The following is a 26,440-nucleotide window of genomic DNA, read 5'->3' on the forward strand; positions in this document are numbered from 1 at the left end:
AAAGGTGAGCTGCAGGCAGGTCTGTCTTGGGTCTTCTCTTGCAGGCTGCCTGGTAAAGGAAGGCCTCAGAGACTAGATGGGGTTCAGGCTTAGAGGGCTTTGACAAAGATGTGAAAGAAAAACAGGGGGCAGCAGAGAAGAGCAAATGAATGGACTTGACTGACTGAAATAAAGACAGCATAAAGAAGAAAAACCACGGGGACTGTGGTTTTAATCCGGTAAACGATGGCACCAATCACAAAGCATTTGTGTCTCATTGACTTGAGATGGTGAGATGATGGAAGATCATCTCGAGTGCCTATATTGTTGATTAATTCATCCATTTATTGAGCTTTCACTGTGTGCCAAGCACTGTTCTAAATACTGGAAATACAGAGGTAAACAAGACTGATGGGGTCTCTGTTCTCCCGGGATTTGTGTTCTCCTTAGGGAGGAAACAGACAAAAAAGAAGTAAACAAAAACATAAACCCCCAACTACTTAGTAGGCTGAGGCAGGAGGATCACTTGAGCCCAGGAGTTTGAGACCAGCCTGGTCAGTATAGCAAGACTCCATTTCAAGAAAAAAAAATGTGTAAACAAAAATATAAACAGGATAATTGAAGGTAATGATAAGTGCCATATATGAAGAATGATATAAAAGAGTGGATGGTTTAGAGGTGGGGGTGTGTATTTTAGATTATGATCAGGAACAGCCTCTCGGAGGAAGCGACATTGAGCTGAGACACGAAGGATACAAAGGAGCCAGCCGAGCAAAAGTCTGGGAGGATTTAGTTATAGGCAGAGAGAACCATTAGGGTAAGAGTTCTGAGGCACGAATAAGCTTGGTATATTCAAGGAACAGAAAAAAGGCCAGTCTGGCCAGGCATATGCCTGACAAGGAGCATAGTATGAGACTTGGGGAGTGAGAGAAGGATGATGGGGGCATATCCTGTAGGGCCTTTTGGCTAAAAGAAAGGAGACTGGACTTTACTCCAGATATGCTGGGAACCAACAGAACTGTTGGATGGTGGGTGTCTTGGTCCATTTTCTGCTGCTATGACAAAATACCACTGACTGGATAATTTATTAAGAAAAGAAGTTTATTTGGCTTATGGTTCTAAAGACTTGGAAGTGGAGGAGCATGGCACCAGCATCTGGAGAGGATCATCCCATGGCAGACAGGCAGAGGGGCAGGAGAGCTTGCTTTTATAACCAAACCAGTCCTGAGATAACTAACCCATGTCTGTAATAATGGCATTAATCCATTCATGGGAATGGAGTCCTTATGACCTAACCACCTCTTAAAGGCCCCATATCAATTAAATCTCAACATGAGTTTTGGTGGATACATACAAACCATAAAAATGAATGTAAGCAAAGGAGTGACGAGATCTAACTTACAACTTCTAGAGCTCACTGTGGATTCTATATGAAAAGTGGATTGGAACGGGCAAGGAAGGGGGCAGGGAGACCATTGCAGTGGTCCAGGCAAGAAAGGGTGGTGGCTTGGACTAGGACAGCAGCAGTGGAAAAATAGAGAGAAGTGACTGGATTCTGGACATACTCTGGAGATAGAGCCAACAGGACTTGCTTATGGCTTGGATGGATGTTGCAAGAGGAAAAGACAGGAGTTGAGGATGAAGTTTGTGGCCTGAGCAACTGATAATGCTATTTACCAAGATGGGAGCGATTGGGTAAAGAATCATTTTTTGGCATTAGACAAGGGCAGAGGTTGAGAGTTTGGGCCACAGGTTGAGATGATTAGACTCCAAGTGAAGATATAGGTTGGCAATTGGGTATAGTCTAGAGCTCCAGGGAGAGATTTGGGCTAGAGAAAAAACTGAGGAATCATTTGCATGCTGTTTATCTCCACATTTATAGTATTTTACTTTTTGTGTATTGATCATTTATAAGCACTTTTATCTATATTTCATCCTTTAACTGGTACAGTTCCAGTTTGTGTTGTTATTCCTACTATAAAGAGTAAGGAGATTGGCCAGGCGCAGTGGCTCACGCCTGTAATCCCAGCACTTTGGGAGGCCGAGGCGGGCAGATCATGAGGTCAGGAGATCGAGACTGTCCTGGCTAACATGGTGAAACCCTGTCTCTACTAAAAATACAAAAAGTTAGCCGGGCGTGGTGGCAGGTGCCTGTAGTCCCAGCTACTCGGGAGACTGAGGCAGGAGAATGATGTGAACCCGGGAGGCGGAGCTTGCAGTGAGCCTAGATTGGGCCACTGCACTCCAGCCTGGGGGACAGAGGGAGACTCCGTCTCAAAAAAAAAAAAAAAAAAGGAGTAAGGAGATTGAGGTTCAGGGGAGGTGAGTAGCATGCCTCCTACAGCTTGGTGCTGGCAGAGCCTGCATTTGAATCCAGGATTTTGATTCTGAGCATATGGCTCATTTGGTTAAATCTGGTTAAAGGTGGCTCTTTTCTCTTCTTATATCTTACTCTGCTCCTGAGATTGCCATATTCCCAGAGATTTCTCGTTGGAAAGACACTACCTTTCCTGAGGATGAATCCTGCTGTTTCTTAGTATTATTTTCTGTCTCCTCCTTAAGATGGGCATCTTCTCAAAATTCCCATTCTTCCTGGATAAGCAGCTTTACAGCTGCCACAAATCCAGAATAAATACTACCCTCATACAGCATGTTGCACAAATGCCTGCCAAAGCCCCATATTAAGATGTACTCCTAAAATAAAGCTGTATTTTCTGGTGTCCCTTTCCTTCTAAATCAGCTTATTGTAAAACACTGTCCCCACTCCCTTCTTTAACTGGTCCTCTGGTCAGGCTTTAATGGCCTTGTGTAAAATTCAAAATCTATCAGGATTTCAAACAGATGTAAAAGGAAGTAAATTTCTGAGCCCTCAACTTTGACAGTTCTCCTGATTTATTTGGCTAGATTTGACAGTAAAAGCCACAAAAAGAGGGCACTTGAAGAAAATGTTTTGGCCACAGTGATTACAGTTAGTGCACTTGGAACCTTCACATGCCAGGCACAGATGGCAGGTGTCTGTAAGGAGCCACACAATAACCCAGCCCTTAGTGTGGGCCCTAAGGGGGACTGCATCAGGCCTAAAGGAGTTGGATATTGGCAAGCAAAATGTGAGTGAAACAGAAAATGTAGTCCACAACATCAGTTATGCTGTTTGTAGTTGTCATGAAATGAGCTGATAAAAATTTCAAAGTGTTGAGTTTTCAGGGTATATGTGTCACACCACGATTCCTGCAGAGATTTGTTTTTTTGTTTGTTTGTTTCTGTTTTGGTCCAGATACATGCGAGAATAAGAGCAGTGGTTAGTTGAACTTAGTTTTTAATCCTGAGATGTAGAATTGTTTGGAAATCCTGTTTTTTCTTTTGTAGCATCTCCTGCAAGTTGACACATACGTATTATCTATGAGAAAATTTGAAAATTCTTTTGATTTAGTATACCTTTGTGCATATTCTTTTTCTCTCGCCATTTAGAGTATAAAATGTATTGTTCTGGGTGTTCAGAAAGTAACATGGCCCTGCAGATTGTCTGATTTTTGTCTTTTCTTAAAAGGTTACTTTGACAAAGCTGTTGTTAGGGATTCTTTTTGTATATGAATTGTGTGTAGATCACATTTCTGTGCCCAATGCCTCTTCAGATATCCTCTCTAACAATTAAAGGAGACTTGAAAATTTAGTTTCACAGAACATGTGCATCTGTCCCGCTCAAGCCTGATCACTTCAAAGGTGGTAGGATAGTTGGTAGCTCAATGAAACAAATGTGAAGAGGAAGCGAAACAGTGGTAGTTATGTGCTGCACGTGATCACAGAGCTCATGAAGAAGACTGAAGGGGGCAGAATGCGTGGGTAAACTGGAATAAGCGAGTCAATACTGAGTAGTTGGGAATCAACATCAGTGCTGCATGATGAGCAAAGATTGAATGCAGTTGGTCAGAGAAGGCCCACTGGAGAAGTGAAAATGTTTTATCAGTTACAGAGGTGACAGACCCAATAAGCAGCATCACCTTCTGTAACCTCAAAAGTGGAGGAGGACTAAGCAGAGAACCAAGTAATGAGGAACCATGTTTTGTAAAGAAGGTGGCATCACAATTAACATAGACTACTGTGGGCTCAGAAGCAGGCAGGATTCACTCACAGTGTATTTTTTAGATGAGGGCATTTCAATACAGTCTTCTTCTGAGACATTCAAAGAATCTTAATGAAGTACAGCCTTCCTTTGGGCATTGTGAGGTCAGTTATATATCTTATCAGTAAATGTGCAGTGAGTCTGCATCCCCCCAAAAGAGCTGGACCTTTGATCAAGAATCTCTAGAGCTGTTCATCCTTTAGTAGTATGCAAAATGCTGGCCAAGGTGAAATGATTTAGTAATAACCTTCTATACACCAAAGTTGTGAATTTGTCGTTTGTTTATTTACAAAGGCAGGAAAGTTTAGTTCTGTTTTAAATTCATTTGGGGAGAAATATGTAAACCCTGAAGTCTTGAGCTCATTTCCCAAGTGGTCTAGACTTCTAGATATTTTCGAGTGAAGCCATGACTTCTCTGGTTGAGGCATAATGATGTTCCAAAGGGAAAACAGAGCTGAACATGGGTGTGGAATGTTCTATGTGTCGCTGTATATTCTAATCATTTTTATAGATAGAGTTAAAGATAGGAAGAGACATTCACATATGCTGATTGAAATTATGTTTGGAATTAGACTTTCTATTAAAATCAAAATAACACATGTAAGCCTCTTCAACTGTGTTGTAAATTCTAATGGAGGGAACTCATCAAGGGCAAATATTTTTGTCTTGAGCCTTGTTTTCTCTGATGATTAGTGCATTTATTAGAAGATTAACTACTCCTTTTAAAAAAAATCTTTAACAAAAATTATCTGAGAGCCCAAGGAATTCTCAAGTTCCATTTCAGTGTTCAGGCAAACCAAATTATTATATTTCCAGATTTCCTCTTCTTTTGCTGCCATTCACAATGAAGGAGGAAAAAGCGGACTCCTTTGATGTGGAGAGAAAAAAAAAAAAGCAATATATCACTTCCCTGAAAGAACATTTCTCAGTCTCTCATGTGAAAAAGGATTAGCACCTCCAACAAAGGTCCTGTGGATCACAGCATTGGGCAGCAATACCAAGCAGTACTCCTAAGGAGAGGAAAAACTGTATTTGAGCAAGAGTGTTTGTCCTGGCAAACAGAAGCTTTTTAATAACTGCAAATCTGAGATAATGGCATACGCTCCCTAAATCCTTAAGGACCAGACAGCTAGTTTAAATGGAGTGAAGTCAACTTTTGTTTTACAACAGTAGTCTTATCAAAATATAGTTTTTTCACTTAATGGTTTAGTCTGCCTATCTGTGGTTGATAAGGATTATGGGTATATGGATAAAATCGTTTGGAAGATTCATCTTTGACCCTCTCTTATACAAGAAAAGTTCCATTATAAGGTCACTTGCTTCCATTTTGCACTAATAAGTTATTCAATAACCTGCAGAATTAATTTATTAAGATTTTGATCGAATGTTTCTTAGAAGAAAATAAAACCTGCCCTGACTTTCCAACACATTAAGGAATCATTTTACAGTAGATATAAAGAGGCTGTGGGAAGTAAGAAAATGGTAATTCATGTGTGATAGAAAAGCCAAGGAGAAAGTTTATCTGTTAAACAAGGTTTGGTTTAAAAGTTTGGTTTTGCTAGACCTTCATTTGTTAGTCCTTTTTTCTGTATTATGCTTTCTAAAATTGAGACAGTGAAAAGAACCTGATTTAAAGTAATAATAATAATACCTTGTACTCGTGTAGTACTTGAGACTGTCTAAAATCCTCTCTGCAAGTCCACAGCTTTAAACAGTCTGGATGGCTTTGGCTCTCTACTTTGCTTGATCCTGCTTGAATGGAAGTTTCTAAGTGGGAGGGGAGAAGGAGGCTGGTAGGACTATCCGTATGACCCCATCATAAGGTGTATGATGCCAAATGATCCATCAGAGTTTCAGTCCAAAACCAAAACTCCAGCAGCTCTTACTTTAATGTTATTAAATCAGGGTTTCTTCATCCACACGGATACCTTATTGGAAGAAGATTTTATGGAATTGACTTTTTTAGGAACAAATTTTGGTCTTCAGTAGCTCGCCAGTAACCCTCTGACCTTTCAGTAAATATCCAACTAAAGCTTTGAAATTAGGGTATTTAGTGTTTTATGGCCCAGAATAAAAATCTCCAATTCTGTTTCCAAATAGTGTAGCCTCAACACATTTTATTAAGCTCTTGACACATTCAGCCGTGTGTATTTTGTAAAGTTCCTATGGTTATTGTTTTACAATAGCTGCTTGCAAAAGCATTGTAAGGGTTTCAATTAATCAGCCCTTTGTGCGCTTCAGACTATGCAAATTTATCACATCAAACCATTCAACTGCTCATGGGAAAGCCGTGTAAAAACTGTATTGTCTTCTAGCGCCTCCTCTCATTTAGAGTGATGTTTTAATAAGAAAGCTAATCAAGTTTTCTTATGCATTATTTATCTGTTAACATGTAAGGAAGAGCCGAATTAAAATTATGTCAACCGGTATATGGCAAGTGATGTGATAGATCTGGAAATGATTCAACAACAGAACAAAGCCAATATGATTCAACAGTTTTTGTCCACTCCCCTCCCTCTGGGGATTATTTAAGGTGGTGGTGTGAAAAATAAAAGGAGGTTAATTCGATAGCTGGAAAAGGGGAGGGGAAGAAAGGAATAACCACCTGTGTTAGCCTTAACATTTTGATTTAGAGATTTCATTTCTGAATGTATAAAGGCTCATTGAGATAAGTTTACTCAAAGCAAACCATTTCTTAATAGGAACAGTCAAACTTGAAAGCATTCCTACTGCTTCTTTGGCCCCATTTACCACCATATTCATTAGCAGTAAACTATTCCCCAATAGATATCTGCAACCCCAGGCCTCGTGAAAGTTATCAGGAGACAGTGTCTTGATGATGTTAAATGACCTGCACAACCCAGGAAGGAGTGAACTGCTTTTCTGCCTCTCCAGCCAAAGTTAGTGCAACTGCAACTGCTCCTTCTGTTCATTAAGTTGGTCTCCTTTGCTTTGCTAGTTTGCTTCCTGCTGAGAGTAATTAGGTTTCTTATATAATAATAATTCCTTGTATTTAGACGCAGGCTTTCTCTAAGGACCTTAAAGTACCTCTCAGACATTAGCTCATCTGTTCTTCTAACACAATTGCCTCATGAGATAGGTGCTAATTATTCCCGTTACAAAGAGCAAACAACTAAGGCTCACCAGAAAGTGGTGCTTCCCCCGCACCCCCAAAGTAACATATCAGTGGAACAGCATTGAGTCAAATTAAAGTCACCCAATTCCTTGATTCACCTGCTCTACATAGGTCTAAGAGTCCAAGGGGTGATGAATTTTTTACAGACGGCATTTCCCCCACATTTATAAACCTCACTAATACTGGGCACTGGTTGAGTGTTTATCCGTTACTAAACACAGCTCTCTTCTTGCACTGGGACTGATGGAGAAAAACCACAGCATCATTTCACCATTCAGTGTAAAGAGTGTAAAACTGTGCAGAATAAATAGCCTTGTCCAACTGCTGAGTATCTGCAGAAAGTAAAAGGAGGTAATTTAGACTTTGATTAGGATTATTTCGGCAGACCATCCTGCCAGATGTGCTCCACATCATTTAGAGCATTAGAAAGTGGCAAGCTGAATTGTATAAACGTATACAATATATTTACGAAGTTTTCAATATTCACTCAGATGACTCGACATAAGCTACCTCCGCCTATGTGGAGTTGGGGCCCTGAACCTCTACTTCCCCAGCAATTGAGGGAAATGATTCTTTTTCTCTTTCCTCACTCAGAAAAGGAAGAGTAATAATATATATTAACCTCAGAGGGGTAAATTTAATTCAAATGTGATTACACTTAGAAGGTAGACTTGCTAAATAAAAGTGTAAAAATTAAAGCAGACTGTAATATTAAAATGAGAATTGGCCATCAACAAAATTGAAACAATTTACTAGTCAGGTCTCAACACACTGAAGTCACATCAAAAACATCTCTTGAATTAGAGATGGCATTACAGTTGTCTTCTGCAGATGCCATTTGCTTTCCTGTCTTCATATGCTACTAGAATGTGTTAATTTTTCTTACCATTTTTTCTTCTTTTCTTACCTTTTTTTTTTTTCCTGTTTGAGTTAAGATAGTCCATTACACAGAGACAGTACACTAAAACCAGTATTTTTTGAAGGCCAAAAATGACTTTTGAATATGTCAGTTGATGTTTAGAATTAGGAATACTTTTTAAGCCAGGCATGGTGGCTCACACCTCTAATCCCAGCCCTTTGACTTGAGTCCAGGAACTTGAGACCAGCCTGGGCAACATAGTGAGACCTCATCTCTACAAAAAAAAAAATTAAAAATTAGCTGAACGTGGTGGCACGCAGCTGGACGTGGTAGTCCCAGCTACTAGGGAGGCTGAAGTGGAAAGATCACTTGAGTGAGCCGTGATTGTGCCACTGCACTCCAGCCTGGGCAAGAGAGTGAGACCCTGTCTAAGAAAAGAAAAAATGAATATGTTTAAAAACGATCAAATGATTCCTGAGATTAACTTGACTTTTCCTGAGCAAGCCTATTCTTAAATGATTTCTGTGTTGTTCTGTGAAGCCTTGGAAATAGAAATAGCAAATTGGTGTAGGAGCCAGCAGTGTCTGGAGCATGATACAGAGAGCTGTGATAGTGGATGTCAGAAGTGCCTCTCCTGAGTGGATCGGCAGTCAGATTTAGACTCCCTAAATTCTTCCCCTTTACAACTAGAAATTAAGATGGATGGTGATGGAATAATATTTTGTTGATTGCGGTATTGGCAGTCCCTTTCTGCTGTAACTTTCTGTGATTCTATTTTTTTTCTTACTATTTGCATTTGTTAAAAGTTCTATACTGTAGTCTGTGGTCCAATTCCCATTTGGCCCTCCTGAGTGCATTAAATGTTCCTGAGCATGTTAAACTGGTGTATTTGCATTTTATTGCCAGGAGGCTGTGCTGTAAACAATGGGGTTGAGACACCAGCTTGAACCAGGGGATGAAATTTTATTTTAAAATCTGAAATGCTGTGTAAGCATTTAAGGTATGAATTGGTAATTGTTTCACAACAGCTTCCATTAGATATGGTTTATTTGTAGTCCATCCTCTTTTCAAGGATCCAGGGGAGTGTTAACACATTGAAGCGCACCGCATATCATTTACATTTTAAACCAGTGTTAAGGGAAAATGACCATAACTTTTAAGACTTCTAAATATTGGCATGGACTTTATGCCTCTGTCCCTGGAGAAAACAGTTTTAATCTTTCATTTGAAAATAAGAAAAGAAACCTTCCCGCTGTGATTAAGGATTTGAATAATTCTGAAACAGAGAAATACTGTTAGAAAAAGAAAAGTCTGGTTCTAAGATTGAGAACTCTCTTTCTGCCCCTAATGAATTCAGTAAAATACAAACTTTTAAAAATCATCTGTCTAATTTGAGATTCGAGATCATCAAATTCTGTCTAAATATTTTGTTTTAACTTCTAAGCTCATTATGGTCTCTTTGTGTTAACTTGTATTAAAATCTGTCAGCTATGACTGGTCTCATAAGCACAGTCAGCGGACCAGAATAAGTTAATTATTTACTTGTGTCACTAGTGCTCTTCATCTAATGAAATGCACAGCTGTGTTAGATCTGCAGTTGGATGTGTAGCTTCCATTGTTCCGCAAGTCAGCAGAGGGTAGAAGCCGCAATGATGGAGAGCCCTCAGTTCTTTCTGCTGTTCTGGCTTTCTGTGTCGATTTCATGGATCTTTTATCATTCACTTTCACACAAAACAAACAACACAGGGCTGTCTGCTATGGGAACCATCTTGGCATATAAAAGGGTTTTCAGGGCCTGAAGTAATTTTAAGTCGGCTAAGATTTAATTTTTGACTTACAGGTGCCCTTGGTTCAGATATTGCCAAAGCAGTTCCTATAATGGAAGGAAAAAAATCCGAAAGCTACTTATGTGTATTTTTTTAACAAAATGTCAGAAAAGGGCTGATAAGAAAACAACTTCCCCAGAAGGAAGCTCTGCACTAAATATTATTAATCAGATTTCAAGCAAAGGTATTAGATTCACATTTCAGTGGAACGAGCACTTTTTTCATTTTAATAACATAATAAAATTGAATTTGCTTAATTAAGTGTGTCGATTAAAACTGAAAACACAAATGTAAGTCATCTCTCTCCTTACCCACCCCCAATATAAGTACGTCATGCTTCCTTGGTCAGTTTCTGCACCTCCTGCCCCTCTCTCCCACCTTCTCTTGATGGAGGGTGGACAGGCAGCTTCCTCCTGAGCAGACGCCAGCCTCCTCCTGCGAACTGCTGCTTAAGGGGTGCCGAGGTTTCTCTTTGGTTTTGTTTTTTCAGGGGTAGAGTTGAACCCTCCATCTCCTCACCAGCCAAAATTACATTCTCCCCCGAGCTCGTCCCAGAACCGGCCCCTTTAGGGATTGCCATTTTTAACATTTTGTTCACTGCTGAACAATGTTGTTGTCGGTGCACCCAGATTTACAATTTGATTTCTTTCAAAGTAGATTTCCCAGTAGCCCTAGGGTTTTGTCAGATAATTTCAGTGTAGATAAGATGGATTTTTGGAGGGAAGAAAGAAGGGTCACACACTCTGCTTAATTGAAATTCTAACACATTGTAGCTGAATTTGAAATAAAGTGAACTGAATGATTGTTTCTGTTCTTCATGTAGGAAAGCATATATTTATAATAAACAATACCATTTTAACCCAAAAGCCAATTTAAACTAACTACATGTTCTAGAATTCAACTCCACAATATCCATATTGTTGGCAGCTACAAGAAATCAGAATATTAATAACCAGTATTACATAGGCAAATGGCATTCTTTTTCTTTTGACTTTAGCTCCTGGTGATTATAACAAATCGCAAACTGTTGAAATAGTTTGAATAATTACATAGAATCAAATTGAATGAAATATTTGAGAGCAGTTTCTTTGCAATAGGGGCAGATAGTTAATAACTTTACACAGAGAAAAGGAATTTTATCTTTTACTACCAATGTAAAAGTGTTTGTTTTCTTAGTCCAATGCCACTGTACACTAGTTTTCTGATTCTAAATTATGGAGATTGTAGTTAACAATCTAAATTCTATTCCCACTCCTCTTCCCAAGAAAAAGAAATCAGAGGAATGAAAAACTATTTAGCAACAAAATCCCCTATAGGTTAGAATAATATTAAGGGAATTAATTTAAGAGAATATTAGTAGTGCATAGAGTTGGTAGATTTTTGTTTTGTTGTTTTCATTCTTAGAATTCCATTTCTAATTCTAGCCTTTTTTTTCCAAGAACGATTTGGTATTTAATTTTCTTGTTCAACTTTACAAGTTCAATCAAAGATCACTTTCCTAATGGGCTGTAAGCTATAGGAATTAAAATCCCTTTGGGCAGTTTAGACTCAGCCAGGGAAGCCCTGGCAAAAATCAGCCAACCAGCCAGAGCACTGCAGCCTATAGGTAGACCTGTTAGCACATCAGCCACACACAGGTAATTCTTGTCACTGGTTTTTCAAACCACATTGTAAGCACACTCCTTGTCCAATCATTTCTGTGTTTGGGGGTCAAAGAACTTGGATTCCTATAACTTGGGTGCAGAACCCAGCAGATCACGAACTAGCTAATGAGGAGCAAAACTGCTGCTGACTTAAAGCTTCAGGTATGGCCACAGGCCTGGGGTCCAGTGAAGCCGCTGCTCTTCAGTCTCTGTGGCACAGGAGGGTGGGCAGGCAGCCCGACAGCACCATTGTGTGCCATGCCAGCAGCACAGTCCACAGGCTGCAGTGCCTTTCGCAAGGAGAGTCATTTTTGAACTGTTTGTCCAGCAGGATTGTTGAAAATCGCTTTGTTGCTCTTGATAGAGGCCATGGGGAAGATTTTAGAGCAGTGGAAATAGAGATAGCAGTGGGGAGATCCCAATTAAGTACTGTATTCTTCCTTTCTGCCGACTTGCTTTATGTGGCATGAAATCTTCTCTCCCCCAGGTGTTTGTGGCTTGATCGTCCCCCAGGAAGACATGCCATTTTGTGATTCTGGCATCTGTCCGGACATCATCATGAACCCACACGGCTTCCCATCACGAATGACGGTCAGTGACCTGTAGGTTTTTCAGAGGCACTGCCTTTAAGGAAGAAGCAGGCAGTTAGTTTAGTTAGAGTGAGTGGAGGTGACGAGGACTCTGAAGCTGTTTTTTCAGGTAGAGCTCTTTTGCCCCTTGCCAGATAAACAGGCTTCCAGCCCCTGACGATTCTGGGCCACTCCCCTCTACAGAAAGAATGAGGAGCACGTCTATACCTCCCTTTGAGAGTGGAGTCTTCTGAGTGATGAATTTACCCCTCAGCAAAAGAGAACCCCTTGTCTTGAACCTAAATGGATCTCCCTTTCAGTGATTATTTTTGGTGATCCTAGCGCCACCTCTTACCAGCTGTGTGGCCTTGGACAAGTTGCTTATCCTTCCCATACTTCAGTTTCTTCATCTGTAAAATGAAGAAATATAGGACCTATCTCATAGGGTTATTGAGAGGCGTAAAATTAGATCACACATGTCAAGCTTAAATACTGCTTCTATTAATTTATCACTGTTATTAATAGTGGTCGTGGGGAAATGAGCTGGAGATAAATAAGCAGAGGGAGTGCTTGTGCCACAGGGAGGTGCTCACTTAATTTGTTCACATCCCGCAGGTGGGGAAGCTCATTGAGCTGCTGGCTGGCAAGGCCGGTGTGCTGGACGGCAGATTCCACTACGGCACTGCGTTTGGAGGCAGTAAAGTGAAGGATGTGTGTGAGGACCTCGTTCGCCATGGTTATAACTACTTGGGGAAAGACTATGTTACATCTGGCATCACAGGGTAAGCATGTGATTGAGCTATTTTAAAGAAAAAGAATGGTTTTACTAGGATAGGGGAGACAAGGCCTTAAGGTATACTCTATTAAGTATACCTTCAGGCAAGTTTGTACAGCCCATGGGCGGCATGTGGGCCAGGACGGCTTCGAATGCGGTCTGACACAAATTCGTAAACTTTTTTTAAAAACATTATGAGAGTTTTTCATGATTTTTTTTTTTTAGCTCATCAGCTATCATTAGTGTTAGCATATTTTATGTGTGGCCCAAGACAATTCTTCTTCTTCCAGTATGTCCCAGGGAAGCCAAAAGATCAGACACCTCTGCCTTAAGGTGTAAGCGTTAAGGCTATATGCCTTAACCTTTATTTTTTTAAGAAACTGGATACAAGAAAATCTAACTTTAGAAAACTAACAATTGAGGAGTGCTGTTTGTACTGGTAAGATTTTAATTTAGAAAGTAGAAAAGATTTTTGGTAGGCCAAGGTGGGTGGATCGCCCAGGAGTTTGAGGCTAGCCTGGGCAATACAGTGAGATCTCGTCTCAAAAAATATAAAGTAGAAAAGATTTAATTTACCAAAATATGATTTCTACCCTATGCCTACTTTTAAGGAACACATCAGTTACATATAATGCAAAGTTTTCCTTTAACTGTTGAACTTTCCCTGCATTTATGTGATGAGTATCAGAATAATAAATGCTTTGACAGACAGACCGAGGCCTAACATTTGTGCATGCGTTCACGAAAGATGTGCTAAGCACCTACCTAATATGTGCTAGGCACTGAGTATATACCAATAAATACAGTAGACATGGTCCCAGTTCTATGGAGCTGACCATTTAGGTGTGTTGCTAGACATTAAAAAATAATAGACACAAGGTAACTTCTCAGTAGGGCCTACTGTGACCATCTAATTTAAAACTATAACCCCATACTGCCTATTTGCTGCTTTATTTTCCCTGTAGCACTGACCATTTTCCAATATACTGCGTAGTAATACTATCGCCTGTCTCCCCAACTAGAATGTAACCTCCATGAAAGCAGGGCTGATCTGTTTTGTTTACTGTTCTATTTCCAGGGCATAGCACAGGGCCTGACACACAGCAGGCACTCCGTAAACATTTATTGAAAAAAGGAATGCAGACAAATAAATACAAGTACATATAGCTCTCACCAAAATGAAGACAGAGTGGGTGAGAAGGCCCCTGTGAGGAATTGGCTATGATATTTCAGCTGAGAGATAAAGGGTGAGACGGATAGGGCATTCGAAGAGTGTTTAAGGGAGAGGAAAAGTTATGTTTAACACTTTGCCAGGGAAAGAGCTTGGTAAGTTCAGGGAACAGGAAGAGGCCAGCCTGGCTGTGGTGCAGTGAAGAGGCAGTGCTGGCAGCCCGAGGTGAGGGTGGAGGGGAAGAAGAGCCAGGCGACCAGGCTTGGGAGCTTGTGTTAACCTGTGAGAAACAGATCCCTGCAATGATCGTGAATGACAAGGTTCTGAAGCTGGAATCATCGTGATTTTTAAAAGATCAAATTAGTTGCCTAAATTAAGACACACTTAGGTATTTAATGCCAGATAAAACTCCACGACCTAGTGTTTATAGTGTTCTTCTGGGTGTTGTTTTTTGGGGTTTTTTTGTTTGGTTTTGGGAGTTTTTTTTGTTTTTTGGGTTTTTTTGTTTTTTTGTTTTTTTTTTTTTTTGAGACAGAGCTTCGCTCTTGTTGCCCAGGCTGGAGTGCAATGGCACTGTCTCAGCTCACTGCAACCTCTGCTTCCCAGGGGGTTCAAGCAATTCTCCTGCCTCAGCCTCCCGAGTAGTTGGGACTACAGGCGCAGACCACCATGCCCAGCTAGTTTTTATATTTTGAGTAGAGACGGGGTTTCGCCAAGTTGGCCAGGCTGGTCTTGAACTCCTGACCTCAAGTGATCCACCCACCTCGGCCTCCCAGAGTGCTGGGATTACAGGCATGAGCCACCACGCCCTGAGGTTTTAAACCGCTTGAACACTAGTGAAACTCAGCATGGAAGCACATGTAAGAACAGAGCTTGATTTTAGTGCTGCAAATAGACTCTCCAGATGTGATTGAAATTGTTAAAACCTCTATCTATTAAAAATGTGGAGTGCTTTTAAAAATTGCCTATTAAAACTATAATAATATGGATTTCTTAGGGGTATCATACCTGAGATGTTATAGAAAATCACATTACAGGAAAAGACTAATGGACCATTTCAGAAATGGTTCAATAAAATAATTGTGACCATTTCAGAAAACATAGTTGTCATTGCTAAATTTATTAATCTTCTCTTCACTTCTCCACCCAGAAATAAGGCACATTTTTGGCCAGATGTTGACCAGAAAGTGCAAAACCATAGGATCAGTTTGGTGGACCTTTGTGAACATAATTTGTACTGAAAGAATTGGATGGGTTATATCCTGCTTGCCGTAGACAATGGTTAGTCTATATCCCAGTCCACACTGCCTTCCCCTATGCCCCCAGCCAGAGTTTTCCTTTCTTTGCCATTTATTTCAGTGACAAAATCTGAGAAGCACTGTTTAGTTGAAAATTCCCGAGGGCATTTAAATATATCACCCACTAGCTTTCACTTTTTGTTCATTCGTGCACATAGGTAGGAGGAAAAATTGCATATGGCTTTACTCTGTGGATGATGGAATAGCATTGGGTAACCGAGTGTCATAAATTCTACCATGAGTAACCCTACCATTGAGGAATAGAATCGTTCACTGTTAGAGCTGGAAAGAATCTTGTTCTGACTGCCTTCTTGTACAACTAAGAACACTCAGCTAGAGAGGTCATGTAATTACTTTACTATGTGACAAAACCAAGACAAGGACAGGGTCTCTTAATACCCTTTCCGTTGTGCCTTCCACTCCACTCTGTGTCTTCCAAGAACCAGGTTGTGCTGAAGTCAGCAGAATGGCCTGATGACCACAAAAGCCTTGGCTCAGGATGCTGAGAGTGTGATCAGGGACACCGAGCAAGCAGCGGCCAAGCTTTTCCTTTGCCTCTCTGCTGTGTCTGTTGTTTCCTTTACTTTTTCTACTTTTACATCATGCTGTACCCCAGAGTTTACTTGTTCCAAATCAGACCAGTGTTGCAGGGAGAGCCCTGGATTTGAACCCTCACTGCACCACTCACCAGCTCTTATCTGACCTCTTGGGCTCTCTGTGTCCATTTCTTCATCTTCAAAATAGAGATGACAGTTCTTCCTCCCTGGGTTGTTGTGTGGATTAAGTAGCACATGGTAGTTGCTTCCTTCCCTTTGAAGAAGAAAGTTTGAGGCAGTTAAAAAAAAATTTTTTAAGACATCAGTGCTCTGGTTGTTCTTGCTCCAGATTAATGAGAAAAGGTTTCTTCTGTCAAAGTACATATATAGTCACCCTCTTCTTAAACTCTTATTACAGCCTTTCTAAAGATTCATTGAAGCAGTTATGTAATAGACATTTATTGAGTACCAGTTGTGTGCCAGGCAGGGTCACAGGTGCTGGAGCCACCGTGACAAAGGAGACAAAGTGCTTATCCTTGCAGAGTTACTTCTAGTGGGGAAGACAGGCAATAATCTGAGAGATAATAAATGTACACCACGGTATCAAAAGGGGCAAGTGCGCCAAAGGGTCAGGTTGAGACAGGGCCGGAGTGACGATACCAGGTGGGAGGAGGACTTCTTTAGATGTGGTATTCAGGGAAAGTCTGTCTGAGCAGGTGAAATGTTTGACAGAGCCATATGAGTACCTGGCGGGAGAGAGTTTCAGGCAAAGGAAACGGTAAGTCAAAGGCCCCAAGAGAGGAACAGGCTTGCTCCATTTGAGGAGTAATGAAGAGGCCAGTGTTGTTGGAATAGAGTGACTGGCAGGACACGGGAATAGGAAACAGTGAGGTGTGCAGGAACTGGAGTATGTCTCACCATGTGGCCATAATATAGAATGTTGGCAATACAGGTTCCAAGTATGATGGGAAACCATTGGTGAATTCAGGACAGAAGAATTGACCTATTGTGATTTACATTTTAGAAGGCGTCCCCCTGACTTTTTATACAAAGAATAGATTGTTGAGGAATGAGAGTGGAAGCAGGGAGATTAATTAGAAGATTATCTGTGGTAGCCCAAGCAAGAAAGGATGGTGGCCTGACCAGGGAGGTCATCCTGAAGGAGAGATCATCCAATACACACTGTTTCCCAACCTGTTTAAATGTCTATTTCTTTGTGAAGCCATTTATCTTTAAATATAGCTATGGTACTTTTCATATTTTTAGAACTAGTCTTTTCATTCACTACAGACTGAAAATCATTCTTATCCAGTCAGTCATAAATGAGTAAGGACCTGCCAGTGATGGGTCCAAAGACTGTCTCTTGTTAGCCCAAACTTAGTTTCTTAACCCACAACACTTGATCTTTCTTTCAGTGAGCCCTTAGAAGCATACATCTATTTTGGCCCCGTGTACTATCAGAAGCTGAAACACATGGTACTAGATAAAATGCATGCCCGGGCCCGGGGCCCACGAGCCGTCCTTACCAGGTAAGAGAAAAGTACTTACAAAAAGAATTGATAATGCAGTCAAGTCCACCTTGTATTTTCCAGATATGGCAAAAAGCAGACTCAACAAAGTTTCTGTTTTCCTGAGATGTCAAAATTTGGCAAGTTTGGCATTAAGAAAATCATATATGTATGATTAAAATGAAAAAGTAGCAGCCAATTAAAAAATATTTCACAAGCGCAAGAGCAAACCCACCATAGGTCTTGCCAGTGGACTCCTAACACAACTATTTACTGTGTAAATGTCTGCAAATATGATCCTATTTATAAAGGTCCATACAAGAAGATGTGTATGTCTATACCCACACACACATTGATATACTTGCATGTCCCCATGTATACACAGAAGACACATGCAGACATTATTTGGTAGCATAAACCACAATTGGAGTTTTTTAAAACTAATGTTATTGAAGCATAAAGTACCTCCACTTGCAGACTTATTTGAGTAAGCTAGAGGAGGTTAGGGACCACATGTGCCCCATTCACAGGTGTACCCTCAATCCCAAGCATAATGTTAATGAATGGATAAATTTCTTGGGAAAGAGAATTACAGCTACTAAGTTTCACATGTTCTTAGTGCTACTTTTTCCAGTTGTAGATGCATAGTCGAGGGCAGTGGTTCTCAGCCAGGGATGATTTTGCCTCCCAGGGGACATTTAACAACATCTGGAAACATTTTCAGATGTCCCAACTTGGTGCTGGGGAAATAGCTACTGGCACCTAGTAGGGAGAGGCCAGGGATGCTGCAGGGACAGCCCCCTACAACAAAGAGTTACCCAGCTCAGTATGTCAGCGGTGCCGAGGTTGAAGAACCCTGAACTATAGGAGGGAACCCAGGCCTTGGAGTCAGACGGACAAGGTTGTGATCTCATCTCCACCTTTTCATTCCGTCACAAGACTTGGACAGATCACTGATGACCACAGTCTGATGAAACGCTCAGCTTAAGCATTTCTCATATTTAAAGTGGAGACAATAGTACCTACTTAACAGGTGCCAGTGAATGTCAAGAGTGTGAATACAGAATGTGTACAGCACCCATCCACAGGTGGCATCAGCAAGCATCCAGTTCCCTCCCCACTTTCACTGAGCACTGCCTGGATGTAACAATGTAGAGAGGGGGCAAGGATGAGGCAGCTCATGCTTGGGGTTTTATTTTTTTTTTTTAAGCCAAGGGAGAGGTGTAGGTGACTCAATTCTTTGAGCATTTAAAACTGAGCACATGCACATGTCTGTTGAAATGATAGACATATGTGTGCTTAAAACTGCAAAGGGGGAAGAGAAGTTGATTCTCAAGACAATAATCACCTCAGCAATGGTACTGTAATTGGGTTAGATGTGTTTCTCCCATAAATGCTGTCCCCTCCTAAACTTCCATTTCAGTTACAACATCCAAAAACTATTTCAGAGTAACATAAATGTCAAAGCAGTTATTTCCTATATTTTGCTTTGTTGTGTAGAAAAAGTTATTACTTTGGTAACTTTTGTCTCTTCCATATGAAGACTGCCTCAAGTGTGTTTGTCTGTAGTCAGTTATCTTAGTTGGTTAAAATCCAAGTATTGGATTCTGTCCACATGTGGTCTGTCTACCTTTACCTTGTTCACTGACCTCAAGTGAAGGGAGCAACTACCCATTTGTGTTTCTACCGGCAGATAAAAATGTATAGATGTGCTCAGTTATGAAGTTTCCACTATAATGTGTTTATTTAGACCTATTTGTAAGTTATTCATGTGTATATTTCCTTTCAACAAGTAATCTACAACTTCTTTGATTTCACATTGAAACTCAACCACAACAATTTAAAAAATCTTAAAATTTCAGTATGTGTTGGCATACCCTGTGTTCACCTTCTTAATTCTTTGGGAGACTGGCAGCAACAACAAAGGTTAAAAGATGCTATGGAATACAGCAAACAAGGGGTGCATGGTCACCCCTGCTCAGAGATTACCTTTAAGAAGCCTGCCAGGGAGCTTGCTTTTTTTTTTTCCCCCAAATAATTTGTGTGATCCATACCTACATGGGGTTGCCTAAATTGTTCAGATCCCCCTAATTTTAGCTACGTCTCTGGGTCCTGGATTCTGAACCTTTTAAAGTATTCTCAAGCCCAACATATACATAAACCACAGGGAATCCATTCAATAGGCTAACCGCTCTGGCCGCAACTACTGGAGGATCCAGGTTTCCCCCACAGTCTATTCTGCTTAGTTTTTCTGCTTTTAAATAATAGAATACTGAGACTCTTTGAAAATACTTAAAAGACATTGTTTCCTGATTTGAAAACTCTGCTGTCCTAATAATAATGATAGTGATGGTAATAGTAATGGTGTTTTCTGTGATTATATGTTAATATATTATTACATCATATGATATTATGCAATTATATATTCATTTAACCATAACAACCATCAATATTACATCTTTTCTCAATTGAGGCTCTTTGGGATAGGTGTGCTTATGCACTTTTACAAATGAGGCTAAGCAGCGTGTTCAAGCTCCCTGTCCAGTTATTGATTTGGATCCAGGTGAGCCCTGCTGCAAAGCCTCGTGCTCTCTGCCAGCATGTGATGCTACCTCTTTGTTTGTTTAACAGAATAATAACACATTTGTCTAATAACTTGTTTCAAAGGCAACCCACTGAAGGACGGTCTCGTGATGGGGGCTTGCGTCTCGGGGAAATGGAACGTGACTGTTTAATCGGTTATGGAGCCAGTATGCTTTTGCTAGAGAGACTAATGATTTCAAGTGATGCCTTTGAGGTTGATGTCTGTGGGCAGTGTGGACTTCTGGGGTATTCTGGCTGGTAAGTGGATACCATATGTCTCCCATACCACACCCCTTGCCTCTTAAATCACAGCTCAAGAATTGACCCTGGATCCTATCCGCATATTCTCCAGCCTCTGTCTGTGATCACTAACATACCCTCCCTCGTGCATGTATTCCTGTCATTGGGGATACTCTGTGTACGTGTCTCATTTGTCTACATCATGATCTACTTCCTACACAACTAGAGGCTAAGCTCCCAAGGAGTACAAACTTTACCTCCTTTTAAATATTCTCTCAGGTACTTTTTATAACACTATTTGCCTGTGAAAATCCTAGCAGATGCATTGTCGGGTGTTAGAATCACAGTGTGTTAAAGAAACTCTTTAGGGAAGATTACATCGAATGCTTTCATTTGTAACTTCAGACCCAAAGAGCCAGGGATGCTGCCCCAGGTCTTATAGCAAATTGGTGACAGAGCCAAGAGCCAAGACCAAGACAACCTGGTACCCTGCCCCCTTGTCTGTACTCTCTCTGCCATGGCTAGCTGCTTCACACTTGTACTGTAGATTCTGTGAGGGCAGAAACTGGGTCTGCCTCAGAATTTATTCAGCAAACATTTAGTAAGTGTCTGCTAAGTGTCAGACACTGTTCTAGGCCCCAGAAATGCAGCAGTGAACAAGACAGATGATGGCTGCTCCCAAGGAGCTTATCTTCTAGTTCATTCTGATTGCATCCTGTCATGTTTACCCTCATTTCTCCAGCCTGGGACCTGGTAGGTGCTTCATAAAAAAATACTGGTTGAATGATACCCTGCATTTGTAGGATTGCCAATAAGTAAATCATGTCATTTGTAAAGTTTATAATTTCTGTGTAGCATTTGGTACACAAAGGTCACCTTAAAAGATGATGCTGGATGTTTTTTGTTTTTGTGCAGTTGCACCAACTTTCCTATTTGTAATGATTCCACTCTGTCACCAGAGAACAAAAAGCTCACTTAGGGTTATTCCTAAAACACTCCTGTAGGCAAGAGAATCCATAGTTCCCCAAAAGCAAGGGGTTTTTTATTTTGTTTTTGGTTTTTGTTTGTTTCGAGACAGAGTCTCACTCTGTCACCCAGGCTGCAGTGCGGTGGTGTGATCTCGGCTCACTGCAGCCTCAACCTCCCAGGCTCAAGCGATCCTCTCACCTCAGTCCCCTGAGTAGCTGGGACTTCAGGCTCACACCACCACGCCTGACTAACTTTTGTATGTTTTGTAGAGACAGGGTTTCACCATATTGCCCAGGCTTGTCTCAAACTCCTGGGCTCAAGTGATCCCTCCCAAAGTGCTGGGATTTATAGGCATGAGCTGCCATGCCCAGCCAAAAGTGAGTTCTTTACTTACTTTTCAATCAGAGGCAGGGTCCAACAAGATCTAAGACACAAGCTACAGAGCTTCCAGCCTCACCCCCTCATTGCCCCTCACCTGCCCTCCCCAGAGTACCTTTTCTCTAGATAGGGGCCATCCCCAAGATATAGTTAGGCCCAAATAGCATTCATTGCTGGGGTTTGAGGAATTTGTGGGCCACCTTTTCCCCATTGAGTCCCCATTGTAGTTTCCTTCCAGACAGAGCCTCAACTTCTTGCCATCCTGAGCTACTAATTTCTAAGTTGAAAAAAGCCAATCACAAGTTGAACAAGTGGGCTCCTTAAAACGCAGTGTATCCCTTGCCAGATAAATGTCAAAACTTTTTAGCCAGTTATTTCATGATTTTGGTGTAGAAGACTCTTGTCTGTAAAGAGATCATTTCACTTTAAAAACTAACAGAAGAGGTGGCCATTTGCGGTTCATCTTTCATAAGGTTGCGGTTCATCTTTCATAAGGTTGCAGAGGTGACATGATTCCAAGGATAAGCCTAGCTCTTTCTTATATGAATGAGATGGGGGTTTGCTTCAGTCCTGAGATGTCTATTTGTCTTTTGAAATGCATATTGAGCTTGCTTTTTATAGTCTGGACTGTGCAACCAAAAAGAAAAAAAAAGAAAAGAAATCATGTAATAGGAAGATGCCTGGATCCTAGTTCCACTGTGCTTAAATCTTCAAATTTGACACAAGGATTTTTAAATAATTTACTTCGAAAGGATGGTACAGAAGAATCACGTCATTAAAAATAGAGGTCATAGAACTTCAAAAAGAGTTTCCTTTTCTCTTCCTCCCCCTTGCATTCTTCCTCCCTTTCCCCACCCCTGGAGAAAAAAGAAAACAGTCAACCCAATTCACTTATGTGCTTTGGAAACCTTCCCCTCTCCGCCACTGGTTACCCAGGGAAGGTAATGTAAGCAAGAAGACCTGTAAGCAGTGATTGATCCTTCAGCATTATTCTGCTAAATGTATATCTTCTTTCCTGTTTCATTTCTGTCTCATTTAGAGAGCATCTGATGGCAGTGTCTGATTTTGAAGCGTATGTATTCAGCGTGTATTGTATTTGAAATCCTTTGAAAGAGGACTAAATCAGGTTATACAGTTTGAGGGTCTTTACTGTAATTAAGCAGACCTCAATATATACTGTATGTCTGATTTTGAGTGGCCTACTTATACCCTTGTTGCCAACAGAAAAAAATCCTAATCCATTGTAGTAGTCTAGCCGCCGCCTCGGGTGATGCTTTCTGGCCGAGGAGCGTAATGATGCTGTCATTTTTCCCATCATTACCTGATCATGTGTGCTGGGTTGAGTGGGAGGGAGCATGGGCGTCGTTGGAGGAAGTCGCTCTTTAATGAGCCACACAATGGAGGCTAGGTAATTAGAGCAGTTCGGAACCTTGAAACTGGCCTTTTGTCAGGGATTTGCACATTAGTGAGGCATTGCTATGGGGATGTTTACAGCACGACTGTTGTTCTACAGAAGACACTAAGGGCATAAGTCACAAAAGAGAGGTCCAAAAGGAAGACTTCAGGAAAAGGAAAATCCCTATTAAGATAATTAGCTCATAGAGGATGTTTCACTGGACAGTCATTTCTCGTGTGAAGCCACAGCCTCCCCTTTTTGCTACCTTTGCCCTAAAAAAATCCGTTCATTTTATTGTTGTTCACATCAAGTTTCTACCTTTGCAAATTGTTCAGATACAAGGTAAGGTAAGGTTTTATACACACACATGCACATTGGAACATTTTAAATGATGGAGAAGTATTTAATAATAGAGAAGATTAAAGGGCTTTCTGGAATATGAATCAGTACATATGGAAATTTAAACTAGATTAGCTTGGATCGGAGTCATTGGGTAATGTACTAGTCAGCAGAAGAAGCGAAAGGTACCCCGGTTAAATGCATTTCCCCAATTTAATGAAAGCATGAACATGATTCCTAGATAAATTACATCAACCCAAGCACATTAAAAACATAATTTTTGAACTCGAATGCATTAAATAGGTCTTTAGATAATCTTTTAAGAAAAAGTAACTCACCAAGTTTGTATTTGTACTGTTAATGGATCAAATACAGGTTAAGCACCATGCGTCCCCTCATCATAACATCAATTGTGCATATGTGAGGGTTAGTCTTCTCCCATTCTCCTCCTCAGGAAATTCTGTTTGCGTAGTTACCACCACCACGTGCACATTCTCAGCCTCAGTTCTTGCTTTTCTTTTCTAAAATAATACAAGCTTTATTTTACTGATTGCAAAAATGATCCCTGCTCATTGTAAAACATTCAAAAGTTACCACAAATATAAAGCGAGTCACATTAATTCCCACCACCCAGAGATGACCACTATTAACATTTTGGTGACTCTTTCAAGATTCTGATAAGGGCAGAAAAATACAAATATACACACAAAAAACTTAAAATTTTACGTATGATTTTGGGGGCTCCATACACTTACAAAACCTGTTTGAGGGCCCCCTTGGGACCATGCTGATTAACAAACTGCTTTTTTCACCTCACAGTTTGTCCTGGACACCTTCCATTTCAATAAATGTGAGTCCACAGCAGCAGGTCTAATGGCTTCACAGTCTTCTTCTATCTAAATGTCCCAGTGGACATTTGCATAGTCTCACCTTATGCTGTTATAAATAGTGTGGCTGTCAACATTCTTGTGCACATACCTTTGCCACTTTTGGGATTACAAAATCAAAGAATATGCACATTTACAGTTTTTACACACACTGTCTTACTGCCCTCCAGAATGGCCAATCCTTTGTTCACTAAGGAATCCCCCTCCAATTCCTGGTCAGCACCAGATCTTCCAAGCCTCAGTTGCTATTCTTCTTGGACTCATTTTCCGCCTCGTTAACTGTGAGGACCTAGTTTTCTACCTGTTAAGAGTCAGGATTTGTACTGGATACCTACTGTCCTAGCTGCCGCGGACCCTTGAGGTATAGGGTAAGGTCCTATTTTGGTCTGAAACCTGAAAGAATAATTCACTTTCTCCCCAGGGACCCTTCTACAGTTGCAGCCATTGATTAAGAACTAAGTTCAGTTTACCAGCTCTTCCGGAAAGAACAGAAAATAAAGTCCTAATTGGAATATGAGGCAAAATGGTTAGGAACATGGGCTGTTGTTGCTAGGGTTAAGTGGGAACATATGTGCACGTGCACACATACATACATTTCTTAGTTTTGCACAAGAGACAACATGTTGTAAGTACAGTACCTTCCAACACTCATAGAAATCACCAAGCCTGAAGAGCACTAGACAAGTTACCATTTGATTGAATACCACTGTCCTATTCAAAAGTCTTGTCTTTTCCATCAGACTTTACGTATCTCAATGACAGAAACCAAGTTATAATTGTTGAGCGCCTTGCCTAGAATAATATACTGCTAGTATAGTTGATGCTTATCAAATACATGTAGATTGATTGAATTGGTTTAAAACTCTTTAAACAATGAAAAAATTTAAATCTGAGTAAATTTCCCAATGATTCAGATTTCTGGAGCTCTTTCAAAACAGTATATAGGCAAATGTTTTACATTTTAAGGAGAAAGGGCTAGATGTGTGGTAACAACTGACTCAACTTGCGTGCTTTAAACACTGGAGGGAATGGTGTTTGTTTCCTCTTTTCTTTTGCTTCCTTGGATGTTTCTTTTTTTCTGGGCACATATGTACTTATATGATAGTGCAACTGAACACTTAGGAATAGAAAGATAATTTGATAGAATGATAATAGAACTTTATGGAGACCATTCTCACTTCCTACGTGGAGGCCTTTGTTTCCGAGTTGCTGTCTGTCTAACGCTTGCTGACTTGGGTTTCAGGTGCCATTACTGCAAGTCATCCTGCCACGTGTCTTCCCTCCGTATTCCGTATGCCTGCAAGCTGCTCTTCCAGGAACTACAGTCTATGAACATTATCCCCAGGTTAAAACTGTCCAAGTACAATGAATGAGGATGGAAAAAATGATTATTAAAGAGAACAAGTGATACTTCCAATGCAATGGAAAGCAGAAGGGATTTAGGACTACTTCTCCTCCTGTGAAGAATTCTTTTGCGTATTCTCTCTCTAAAACAACCAAAAAAATGGAGAGGCTTTTTATATACTATAAGACTGGCTAAACAACCTTGATCAGTGAGCCTCGAGCCATGGGAGAGATGCTGACCATGTGGACTGCAAGGCAGCTTGATTCACGGATGTGACCTAAAGGATAAATAAGCTATTACTTATGTGCTAATATCTTGACAGTCACTCATTAGAAGACCTTCCTCCTTCAAGAAAATGTTTGGGGTCAAATTTACCATATCTTCTGGCTAACCATATTCAAGATTCTTCTGAAACTTGGAGGATGTAAAGAATCCATTTGATTTGGTCAGCCTGGCTTTTGTTGTGGTGGCTGGCTCTGATAAATTTTCCCAACAATTAAATCTTGCCTTTACACACCCAAACTTTGTAATTTTAGTCTTGGTGAAATATAATGAATTTGTTCCTACCTTGTCAAGCAAGAATGTCGTCTCCCCTTATGGACTCAGTTGCTATTATTTTGAACCTCCATGATCGTACCATGCAATACTATTCGTTAAATATCTGAATCTAACCCCGTGGCTGCTTTGTCATGCTCTGTCCCTTCCATGCCTGCCAGGATGCTAGCTATCCATTTCCTTTTTAATCTGACAGGCTTCCTTACTCATTTCTAATTTGTTCTCAACTGCTGCCCCAAAGCCAGATAAACATTTGTGTTAAGGATTGTTTGTAAAATCAGAGTCAGAAACACTTTGAGTAATGGCCTAAGGCTTCATTCCCAGCATG

General features: G+C 40.6%; 1 protein-coding gene across 3 annotated transcripts in view; it reads left to right on the top strand.

The window, feature by feature from the left end:
• POLR3B (RNA polymerase III subunit B) overlaps positions 1-26,154 on the top strand; it is a 148,912-nt gene extending 122,758 nt beyond the window's left edge. For all 3 annotated transcript variants that reach the window (XM_003778108.5, XM_003778109.3, XM_054527579.2), the window contains exons 24-28: positions 12,051-12,154; positions 12,748-12,914; positions 17,328-17,441; positions 20,088-20,261; positions 25,456-26,154. In XM_003778108.5, coding sequence (XP_003778156.1) covers positions 12,051-12,154; positions 12,748-12,914; positions 17,328-17,441; positions 20,088-20,261; positions 25,456-25,585 — 689 coding nt within the window. In that variant the 3' untranslated portion in view covers positions 25,586-26,154. The remainder of the gene's footprint in view (positions 1-12,050; positions 12,155-12,747; positions 12,915-17,327; positions 17,442-20,087; positions 20,262-25,455) is intronic.
• The last annotated feature ends 286 nt before the right edge of the window (positions 26,155-26,440 follow it).

Source organism: Pongo abelii, chromosome 10 (assembly GCF_028885655.2).
Source record: "Pongo abelii isolate AG06213 chromosome 10, NHGRI_mPonAbe1-v2.0_pri, whole genome shotgun sequence".
Lineage (NCBI taxonomy): Eukaryota > Metazoa > Chordata > Mammalia > Primates > Hominidae > Pongo > Pongo abelii.